This window comes from Phyllobates terribilis, unplaced genomic scaffold (assembly GCF_046119375.1).
Source record: "Phyllobates terribilis strain yellow unplaced genomic scaffold, ASM4611937v1 Scaffold_13__5_contigs__length_258822181, whole genome shotgun sequence".
Classification (NCBI taxonomy): Eukaryota; Metazoa; Chordata; class Amphibia; order Anura; family Dendrobatidae; genus Phyllobates; species Phyllobates terribilis.
In genome coordinates, this window is record NW_027362773.1 from 132,538,787 (window position 1) to 132,550,793 (window position 12,007).

A 12,007-nucleotide genomic window follows, 5' to 3' on the forward strand; every position below is an offset into this window, starting at 1 on the left:
AACTTTGGAATAAAGATCGGGTCAGGTACCAGAACTCAAACTTCCACAGGTTAACTCCTCTCTACTTGTGACCGTTACCTCTGACTTCCAGTTAGACAGAAGTTGCAGTCACAAGATGGTGGCGGCGTGGGACTGGAGAGGCTCCGAGAAGAGCTGAAGATCACAGCTGTTAAGTATAATACTAGATTCAGCGAGCGTAGATTAGTTGCACCACTCCAGCGCTGAAATACAAAAAAAATTGCTGAAGTGGTGCTTTAAGGGTGGAATCCCAGCGTCTTCCACTACAAAACTCCCATTTAAAGTGTTCTTTCAAATTTGTGCCTAAAAGGAGATAATGCATAAAATGCAGCAAAAAAATCAATAATCCCAGTAGACTCCTGCTAATGTGTATTTTGGTGCAGAAAAAAACAGTGGAAGAAATTTGCACATGAAAACTTGACCCGACAAGGGCCTACTTGTCATGGTTAGATGACTGGTTCAGTACATATTGGCAAGATTTTTGGGCTGTATCAGTTCTACAGTGGATTGTACCTACCAAAAGTGGTCCAAGGAAAGACAACTGGTGAACCAGTGATGGGGTCATAAAGCCAAAGGATCATTGGTGCTCATGTCTGGTCACTGCTGTAGCACAAATTGGCCAAGATATCAGACCATGTAGATCGTACATGTCAAACTCTGGCCTGCAGGGTGATTTATATTTGGCCCGTGGCACCAGAACCACCCCCTAAGTGGGCCCATTATACTGTGTGGAGGACTCTGTGGGGCCCATTATACTGTGTGGAGGACTCTGTGGGGCCCATTATACTGTGTGGAGGACTCTGTGGGGCCCATTATACTGTGTGGAGGACTCTGTGGGGCCCACTATACTGTGTGGAGGGCTCTGTGGGGCCCACTATACTGTGTGGAGGGCTCTGTGGGGCCCACTATACTGTGTGGAGGGCTCTGTGGGGCCCACTATACTGTGTGGAGGGCTCTGTGGGGCCCACTATACTGTGTGGAGGGCTCTGTGGGGCCCACTATACTGTGTGGAGGGCTCTGTGGGGCCCACTATACTGTGTGGAGGGCTCTGTGGGGCCCACTATACTATGTGGAGGGCTCTGTGGGGCCCACTATACTGTGTGGAGGGCTCTGTGGGGCCCACTATACTGTATACTGGTTGGCCCGCAACTTCATCCTAGTTTTTCATTTTGACCCCCTGTGTGTTTTAAGTTTGATATCCCTGATGTAGAGCATCACAGTGTGATGAATACTTCCAGACCAAGAGAGTGCCCATGATGACCCTGTCAACCACTGAATAGCCCAAAATGGGCACGTGCACATCACAATCTGACGGTTTATGGAGGAAGGTGGCCAGGTATGATAGATCTGTGTTTCGCTCACCCTGGATGGCCAGGTGCATGTGCGTTGATTACTTGGGGAAATGATGGTTCCGGATGTAGTATGAGAAGAAGACAACCTGGTGGAGGAAATATAATGCTCTGGGCAATGCTCTGGCTTTCAAGTGGATGTTATTTTGACACAAGTATACCCCCTTGGTAGCAGTAATATTAGCTATGGCTTCCATTAGCAGGCAAATGCCCACTGCCAGGATTGATATGAGGACCATGATAGAATTCAAGGTGATGACTTGCCTCCAAATGTGACCTAACATCTGTGGGATGTGCTGGAATAACAAGTGACATCTGTGGAGGCCGCACCTTGCTGCTTACAGGATATGCCCGTAATGCTTTGGTGGTAAGAGGGGTCTTGCACAATATTAGGCAGGTAGTTGGTGGTGTTGTACCAGACGGGTGTATTTGGCCACTTGTGTGATGGTGCTATGTGCAGTGACCTAGCATGGTGTGACCAGATAGCTCCATATCAGCACCGCAGTAACTGGAGACGCTGCAGATCTGGCCGAGAATAGAATAAATGATCCCGCCGTCGCCATACAATAGACTCTGAACACGTAATCTACATCCAGCAGTCAGCAAATGTCGGCTCCTTCTTCTGCCACTGACATTTACCAGCAGAGAACAATTATGGGATATTTGCATAATTCCTCATAAATCATTCTATAATTCCCCATCTAACCACTGGCAGCAGAGAAAAATATGGTCTAATTGTAGTAATTTATGAGAGCACGTTATGTCATTAATCTGTTTTGGAGCATGGTTGATTGGCATTACCTGGTGCCAGGGCTGCTGTACCCCAAAGACGTTGATCAGAGATAGTGAAGTAGGACATGCTGTACTTCACTATCGATCACTTGGAGGACCAAACAGACGTAGACCCCAGAGATGCTGTCAGTACATCAGATCTCCTTGTGCATGACCACACCGGCTGGCACACTGCCCATTGCTTGACTCATTACCCCCTGCAGTGCCCATTGCTCATTCAATGGTTTATACTGCTTATAAATCTACTGTATAATTACAATAGCAAGATGCAAATGCTGCTTTGCGATTTCAGCAGTAGCAACGTGTGCAACGTATATGGCCAATATTAGATGCCATAAATTGATAATGACATTGGAGAGGGCCTGTCACCACGTCAAGTGACCAAGTTTTGCTCTTGGAATATTGATCAGTGACTGATCTGGCGCCGCCCTGCCCCTATGATTGAACACCGAATGCTGGTATGGAGAATAAAGTTAATTTTTTTTTCCCGCCACATTCGTTTGCATGCAGACGCCAGGCAGCATAATACCGCTGTTAACCTGCAGATTAACTGCATATCTGCAGGTTAAGTATTATTTCTGGTGGCGGGTTCCCTTTAAATAAAATGATGTGTTACCAGTGTGAGACATGTAACGAACACAGAATAGTAGGACTGAACTTTGTCTTCGTACAAACAAATTTGCTGCAGCTCTCACAGCTCTGCTGTATTGCAACACTGTCTGCCTGTGAGATGGAAGCTGCAGATGTGTGAGGTATAATCACACACAGCTCTGCAGTGAGATCAGCAGAGCGGACTGTCAGTCATTACACATCACACTGGTAACCATTACACATCACACTGGTAACGCCGCCTTTTATTTATAATAAGCTCCAGAGGCGTAGTCTCGTGCAGGTCAGTGTCCGGTCTACAGTCTTGAGCAGATCATTTACATATAAAAAAAATGGGGTTTTCTCTGGAATAAGACATCGGATCACAGACATCAAGGTATAATTTTATTCGGATTCCTATGACCTGCATGCCCATATAGACGGCTTAGGAGGGATGATCCTACTGACAGATTCCATTTAAATGGAACCTGTCACCAGGTTTTTGCTACCTCATCTCAGAGCAGTATAATGTAGACAGAGAGACCCTGAATCCAACGAGGCATCGCCTAGATTGCTGGGTGCAGCAGTTGCGACATTCTGAATTTTTAGATTTAGCAATCAGCAGAGTTGAGAAAGCTAACCCTGCCCACACCAGGCTCTATGTGTACATAGTGTATTGACAGTGAGCAGCGCAGTTGGACTAGCAGTCATGTGCACATCAAACCTGGCAATGGTAATCTCCTAGTTATAAAACCTTCATTGTAAGTAAACAGCACACAGCTTGATAAGTGACACTTCATTCAAATCTGTATTTCAGCTTCTAGCTTCAGATGTAGGTGGCATTCCCTTTAAAAGGGAATCTGTCAGCAGGTTTTTGCTATTTACCTGTAGGTAAAGGGTGTAAATCCTGTTTAGCCAGCTTATTAGACTTTCTGCTACAGGGAGAAAATAAGTATATTCTCCCTGCCGCCAGTCTCTTCCAGTCATTGGGGTGGTGCTGGGGACTGTCACTCTCACAATACAGTGAGAGCCCTGTGATCACTCCCCTGCAGTTTGATTGACAGCCTGCTCTGCCGACACATGCGCTGCCCATCATTATGCAGGAGAGTCATAAGAGTCAACTCTGGAGAGGTTCCTATTTCGGAGTAAAATGATATTTCATTTATTTTATCCATTGTTGTAGTGTCACATTTATTTTCTACCGACAGGCTGAGAAATAGATTCGTAAGAGTTCCCGTGTCCTGAGCACATGAGTGCTAACACTGCGCTGGAGCAGAAAATGCAATTACACCCTGCTGCCTTGTAGCAATACCAATCATAAATGTCAATGGACAGCACATCACTGCGCAGTGCGGCCGTGCTCATCTCCAGGACTTCAATCTATTTATTTTTTGCATTTTCTTTAGAATTGAATGCAATGTATTATTCCCTGATGTCAGTAGTGAACGTCTATAGGATTACTCACCAGACGTTCCGCTAAGTGCCTGCCCGCACGACCACTGCTATACCTCTTTTAGGTGCAGCGCTCCTTTAAACCCATCCTCTGAGCTTTTAACTTTATTGCATTGCCTTCCTTTAAAGCTTCTCTCTTGCTCTCCCTCCTTTTTCATATCACAAGTGACATAAGGGGATCCAGAAGGAATCCCTTTGGGCCATACAGGCCTTGGGAGATGCTCGCTGAGAGTAGCCGTCTCTTCCTTTTTTAATAAGTATTAGAAAGTGCGACACAAGGGTTTTCTCTTTATATACTGGTATCCAGGCTATTCTGGAAGATTTTAGCAGATCCTCCCAAAGTTTGACAAATGAAGAATAAAACCTTGACTGGAAGGCCTTCATAAGTTTCACAGAATTTTTAACCGCTTCTTTTTGGTCGAAAAACACATTGCCAAAAAGAAGAAAAAGCTGTTACAAAAACTGCAGCGAGATGTTCCATAAAACCCCATAGCAAATTACATAAGTGTTCTTCCAGTATTTGGATTTTCTGGCATCTTTAAATGCGGCTTAACCTAGACATTTTTTTTTACCTCCTTGGTATTTCTCCTATAGATTTCTGTAAAAAAAATGAATGTTTTTAAAGTTAAAAATGATGTCAGAAGCTAGGCGTAACTAAAGAGGACCTGTCACCAGGTAAAGTGGTCAGCTCTTGCTATTAGGTTATTCCTGTTGCTCCCAAGGTGTTGTGTGTTTGTATATATATTTTTTTTTGTTGTTAATTCGCCATTGTTCCAGAGATATGGGCCTTTTTTAGTTGTAATTCTATGGCCTGTACTGAAGGGGCGTGGCTCACGGGGTCATTATGCAGGGCAGCCTAAAGACACGCCCCTGAGGATCCTGTGAGCACCGCCCCTTTGTAAAGGCAATAAAATTGGCACTAAATAAAAAGGCCCAAATCTCGGGAACCCGAAGGCGGATTAAAAAAATAAAACAAAACAAACAAAAAAAAACCCGTAATACTTGGGAGCTGCAGGAATAAAATGAGAGCAAAAACTTTACATTTTTGTCCTTGTGAGAGGTCCTCTTTTGAAAAAGATGAAAAAATTGAGTGTGTGAAGGAGATCTTAAAGGGGTTTATAAGTTATACCCTACCCTTGGCTCATTGATTGTTGTGGGTCTGACAGCTGAGACCCTCGTCATTCCTGAGAATGGGCCTTTTGTAGAGCCTTCTCTCATGAAGCTTAAAGGGATTGACCGCTTTCTCTTGTTAGTGCTGCTTTCCTCATTAGCTGCCCATCAAGCGAGAGAAAGTGTCCAACCCATAAGTGTTCATTCTCCACCTTTGCTCCATTCGTTCTTTATGGGACTGCCGGAGATGGCCGGGTGCTGCACTCTATTTTCGTCTGCGTCATTGACTTGGTCTCGGCGTTTGTACACCCAGTCATTAATATGCTTTTCTCAAACCTAAAGAAGGGACCAGCCCTTTAATGACCCGACTTTGGGAACCCCCACTAAGAAGAAAGGGTCTGTGGCTCTGCTTCATCATTTACATGGTTTCCTTCACAATGGCTCTCCGGTCCACCTGAACCCCTTTTTTGTGCTTTTGTGTGGGTTGCTCTTGAATAAATTGACCTACCTGATGCTATGGATGAGTGAACATTGGGTTTCTTTGACCAATGATGAGGGTATTTCTTATTTCTCACTTTGCTGAGTTCATTTTTTAGGTTCTCCGTGGTCATTGCTATCTACTGGTTGCATGTCTGTTAGTTGGCGCTCCCTGACGGCCCCATACAATTGTAGGATGTCTATTTTGGCTTTCATCCATTTGACGGTTGGCTGCATTTATCTATAGGAGCCTTCATGTTATCTCACATGTACATTGCACGGAGCCACAGATGACTCCTAATATGACATCTTCCAAACATTTCTTATAGAAACAGTATCAGAGGAGATAACAGCGTTGTACCGACATAGTGATCTGTATTCTGATCTGTGGTGGTCACGTTGTATACAGAACAGTTCCAGGCCTGTATACGGGTGATGTGTTCCCAACTTCTCTCCTGGGTCATTAGAGGTAGCGGGTGCTTATGTCTTTGCTCGCTATATGGGGGTCTTTTATTAGCTACAAAGACCTCCTGCTCTGGAGAGCCGAGTGATCACATAGTCACTTTTACACTACCGCCATGATATGGGCCAGTAAAGAGCGCCGAATGGCTTGTATATAGTCACATGACTGTCATCCAAATGGGCCGTTAATGGGCTCTGCCCATTGACACGATGTGGGCACATGGCATGCTGTCAGTTTAGCCGTTCCTTACCAGAGAGAAGGACTGAGGATTGCCACAATTCATGTCTCCTCCAGAGTTATATGTTAATGGGAATACAATTATTTACTAGCACCGCTATGCCAGGAGAGCTTTTTTTTAATGGGTTCATTAAAGGTGTATTCTGAACCATGAGGTGAGCAGGGCCGGTGACGTGACGTCTGACGAGATTGGCAGGCTGGTGTGCACGTGGTCTTATTCTGATGCATAGAACTGATCAGCCATACTTGCCACCGGTGTACGCGAGCCGGCCCCCGCTCACCTCCCGGTACCCCTTTTTATAATTAGTCTCGTGTCTGATCAAGGGTTAATGTAGCTTTTTCTTTTCTCATCTTGTTTCAGGTAAAAGCAAAGAAGCGGAAATAAAAAGGATAAATAAGGAACTGGCCAACATTCGCTCTAAATTTAAAGGTATGTACGGTCTATCACGGTCTCTGTGTACATGTTACTGTTTCTTTTTTTACTTTCTCTTGCTTTTTCTTTCTATATCTCGCTCTTTCTCCTTCGTTCTCTCATCTGTCTTGCTTTTTCTCTTTCCTTGTTGCGCTCTGTTGTGTCCTCACTCTTTCTAGGTTTCGCTCTCACTTTCTTCCTCTTTCTATGTAGCGCTCTGTGTCACGCTCTTTCTATGTCTCTCTCTCTCCCTATGTCGTGCTTTCACGCTTTGTCTTGTTTGGTCTATGTTGCGCTCTCTTTGCCTCTCTTTCTGGCTTTTCCTTTCTCTTTTTTTGCCATGTTGCACTCTTACTCTCTCACTGTGTCTCGCTCTGTCGCGCTGTCTTTCTGTGTCACGCTCTTTCTCTGTTGCGCTCTCTGCCGTGCTCTGTCTTGCTCTCTATCTTTCTCTGTTGCGCTCTCTGCCGTGCTCTGTCTTGCTCTCTATCTTTCTCTGTTGCGCTCTCTGCCGTGCTCTGTCTTGCTCTCTATCTTTCTCTGTTGCGCTCTCTGCCGTGCTCTGTCTTGCTCTCTATCTTTCTCTGTTGCGCTCTCTGCCGTGCTCTGTCTTGCTCTCTATCTTTCTCTGTTGCGCTCTCTGCCGTGCTCTGTCTTGCTCTCTATCTTTCTCTGTTGCGCTCTCTGCCGTGCTCTGTCTTGCTCTCTATCTTTCTCTGTTGCGCTCTCTGCCGTGCTCTGTCTTGCTCTCTATCTTTCTCTGTTGCGCTCTCTGCCGTGCTCTGTCTTGCTCTCTATCTTTCTCTGTTGCGCTCTCTGCCGTGCTCTGTCTTGCTCTCTATCTTTCTCTGTTGCGCTCTCTGCCGTGCTCTGTCTTGCTCTCTATCTTTCTCTGTTGCGCTCTCTTTCTATGTCACGCTCTCTGTGGATGTCTCTATCGTCAGTGTGCTGTAAACAGATGAGACAGCGAGATGCTGGGTTTGGCTTTGTCCTCTGGTGTTGGTCCTGGGTTATCGCCGTCCCCGGCCGGCACATGTCTCACTATTGACCCTCTGCTTGTATTACCTGGCGCAGTGAATATATGTATATATCTGGGGTGTGAGTGCACTATATAATGTCTGTGTCATCTGTTGCCTCCATGACTTGTGAGAGTTCTCGGCAGCTCGATGGGGAATGGAGGAGTTAATCTGATTCCAGAATAGCAGCATCCTAATGTCGTGACGAGAGATCCCAGTGCCATAGCAACGGGCGGATGAGCCGTCAGCAGCGCTGCAGTTACTCATCCTCCGCTGTCAGAACAGGCTCATTCCTCCACAACACAGCAGCCGTCACCTGATCATGTGTGGTGGCTGTGCGGAATAGATTGATACGGGGGTGCCCTTCTGATTCTGCAGGATTGGGGTGCTCCTCTGATTCTGCATGGGGGGTGGGTGTGCCCCTCTGATTCTGCTGGTACATCTATTGGTCCCTTGGCTTGTTATAGGCATTGATTACCACACAGTGTGTTGTGCAGAGATCACTCGGCTGATGTACCAGAGTCTAATTTGTCACTACCTGATGGGGCGGTTGTACACACCACCTTTGTTATGGTGTAAGTTGGAGAATCAGCGGATTTTCCAGGAGAAAAATTAATGTTGTATTACAACACCAGCATTGCTTATCTGAAAATCTGCAACAGACATGGACGGTGGTGCAGATCTGTCATCCACATCTCGTCAATTTCTGCTGCAGGTTTCACCCTTTGTTATGCAGCAGGTAAAATCTGTTGTAAATCCACATAATTTCTGCCCTAAACTCCACACAAATTGCTAAAGATTTCGCTGATGTGATAATCTGCAGTAACTATGTCATGGACGTTCCCCAAAAGTGTCATTACCCCTTTCCTACCCCAGAACGTAGTATTGCGTCATGGGCTCTAGAGCTGAGACCACTCTACACAAAGCTGGTGCCAGCTGTGGTATACGGACAGCAGCTACCTCTAACTGCAGCGATCAGAGCAAACTCCAGTCTCTGCTATTTAACCACTTCAATGCCATGATCATTCTCTGGCAGCTGCATTTAAGCGGTGGCAGCATGATGAGACGTCACTTTGGGCATCTATTGACTAATGGGTTGCCATCAGCATCCCACCCATCAGCACCCCACCCATCAGCTGTTATTCGCTCCAGCAGCAACTGGATGTAAAAATTGAATGCCGCTGGATGCATCCATTCAATGTCTAGTGTTTGCTGCCCAATACTACAAATCAGCACCATTCTTTTGAATAGGAATTGATCTACAGTACTCTGCAGCAGCTGCTACACATTGCAACGCCATCCAGTATTTACTTCTGACCATAAGAGCTAACATCTGATCAGTGGGGCTGCTGGGTGTCAGACCACCACCGATCTGATATTGATGAGCTATCCATATGACGAGAGCCCCTTTTTAAAGCCGTTTGAGGATTCTCTGGTGCCGGCTGGAGGCTCATGGCTGCAAGTATGTGATTTGCATACATGCGGTCACTTGCAGACTAGATGTGCACGAGCTCTCCCAATGTACATGTATTGAGCGAGGCCAGACAAGTCTAGTCTGAATGTGGCCAGAAGTATGCAAATTGCATATTTGCGGTCACATGACCGCCGGCACTGGGCACGATGTGAGGATTCACAAGTCTACAGTCATATAGACTGACTAAGGCCTGACAACTCCTTTTACGTTTCAGTGGCAACCGCTGTATTGTGTTAAAAATCACGCCACCATTTCTAAAAACCTGTCTAGGCAGATGAATATCATTAGTAGAAAAAAAAAATGATTTGTTGATTTTTCTGTTGTCATCTGTGGAAAGAAGTGAGTGCGGGAATTTCATAGACAGAGGTCAGAGGACGTCCACACAGAAAGCTGAGGTTGTACAAATCAGAGCGACACGCAGAGAAGTCCCTCGGAAAATCAAAAACAGGAAACGCTGCTAGATAACCAAGATTTCCTTTCTGAAAAAAGTGCAGTGTGATGTAAAAATGTTGTCAGGCTCGGCACAATCCCCTGGAAGCGGAGAGACTGACGTGTTCACATTATGACGTTACGGATTTTGAGTTTTAAGAACTTTATTCAACTTTTTCAAAAATTAAAAAGGGAGATTTTGTCTTACATTCTCCTTCACTGGATTAGAGGGTTAAAAAAGTTGTATCATTAGTATAGGGGATACGTTGCTGACCGCTGGTGGTCTGACTGCTGGGGACTGCAGTGATTTCGGGAACTCCATCTCTGTCTTGAATGTGTGGTGTTTGCTTCATTCATTGTCAATGAGACTACCGGAGAAAGCGGAGTACATCACTGCAATTTCCAGACGTCCCATAGACAATAATAGCGGGGGAGGTCGAACATACTCCCCTCTGCTACATTTAGGACAAGGCCTATAGATGCAGTACATAGGACGAAAACTGCAGAAGGAAAGCCTGTGTGGCACCTCCACTTGCTGTGTAGCCTAGAAGCTGGCCATCGAATAGAGAGAGATTTATTACACATATATGTAGGTAGATAGATATTGCAGAGGCTCCTAGAGCTGAGGAAGTGACATCTGGTGTCATCCATCATTTATCTCATCATCCCAGCCCCAAGTGACCACACGTCAGTGAGTGAGTGGAGTCCCGGGAGTCTGTAGAGTAATTAGCTCCGTGTTATTTTTAATCTTTTACTTGTACTTTACTCTTACTTTAAATATTCCGCTACAGCCGAGGTATGTCAGATATGACGCCTCTGATAAGCACGGGGCTGCCTCCTAACCTTTGGAACCATAAGTTCATGTAGGTAGTAATCAGTGAAGGCTTCCTTTATGTTAATCGTGTGGCATGTATACATTGCCTTAACCCCTTTATTACATTGTCGATTTCGTTTGAAGTGATTTTGTTATAAAGGCAGATAAGTGTATATGTCACGCAAAGTGTGAGAAAGACTTGGTGCTACACAGAGGGAACATGGAAAGGGGGGAGTGGAGACCTCCTAGTCTGGTCTAGTGTCACCCTGTCTCAACTACCCTATATTGCCTCTTCACCAATCACCGCACGCGTGCCTCCCCCTGACTCTCCCTGGCGTATGACTAAGGCTAGGGAAGGGAGGAGATGAGCACTAGTCGATCTCCACTAAACTCTATAGACAACAAGGGTAGACAAACGGGGAGGAATTGCTTAGCTATAGACGACTCCAAACAAATGCGCACATGGCCTCAAGCTCCATAGAGGACGAGGTACTGCTCTTGCTAAAGCCTCACAAGTAGTAATGAATATCGCCGACACCTCCCTCTCAGGCACACCAGATATTTATACACCCAGGCCAGGGTGTTTATTAGCCAGAGGGAGGTATCAGCTGGGTCCTAGAGATACAGCTTCTAAGAAGATGTCTGTAATGCCAAACGTAGAGATCTCCTGCAACCAACTGCAGAGCGACTGTCTGGCCATTCTGATACACCCCTGACACTATGTGCGTGTGGAAATACTCTCTTGCCATTCCACTGAGTATATCCAGCAGCACACAGACCCAAACACTTGATGTTTTACCATGAAATCCATCAGCGATTTCAGCTTCTGTCTGGAAACACGTGATGTCATGTTATGCCTATCCACTGGCGATTGCCCAGGAAGTAAGAGCTGTTGTATATCTTCCCAAGCTGGATTGCATGTGAATGTAATATAGATGTACATCAGATGGGGCAATGCTGGCGCTGTTGATAGTTGTGCCCATCAGGCAGGCATGGTGGCAGCCTGTACCCTGTGACCCCTGCAGGCCTGTACTCTGCACAGGTCATTAAAGAGGTCGGTACTTGCTGTCAGGTGTCACAATGGAGGCGGTCGTGTCAGGGATTGCTAGTTATACAATTCCTTAGTACAGAGGTAATGTGACAGGAGGGGGTGCAGAGATGAAGGGCGGCGGCAGAGGAGGAGGGGGTGATCCGCTTGACATGTCCCAGATCACAGTGCCGCTCCCGCCAGTGGCGCAGAGGGATTTGCACTTGCTCGCTATCCACCCACTGCTGCGAGGCTCGGACCCAGCTTGGCGCCCAGAGCAGAGGCCGTGGCCTGTGCCTCTGTGCAGCCTCCCTCTCTCCTTTCCTCCCTCCCCTGCTTGTTGCACAAT

General features: G+C 46.2%; 1 protein-coding gene across 4 annotated transcripts in view; it reads left to right on the forward strand.

Annotated features, from left to right (window-relative positions):
- The window catches only part of AP2A2 (adaptor related protein complex 2 subunit alpha 2), a 74,592-nt gene that overhangs the window by 12,746 nt on the left and 49,839 nt on the right, over positions 1 to 12,007 (forward strand). For all 4 annotated transcript variants that reach the window (XM_073658698.1, XM_073658699.1, XM_073658700.1 and 1 more), the window contains exon 2: positions 6,848 to 6,916. In XM_073658698.1, coding sequence (XP_073514799.1) covers positions 6,848 to 6,916 — 69 coding nt within the window. The remainder of the gene's footprint in view (positions 1 to 6,847; positions 6,917 to 12,007) is intronic.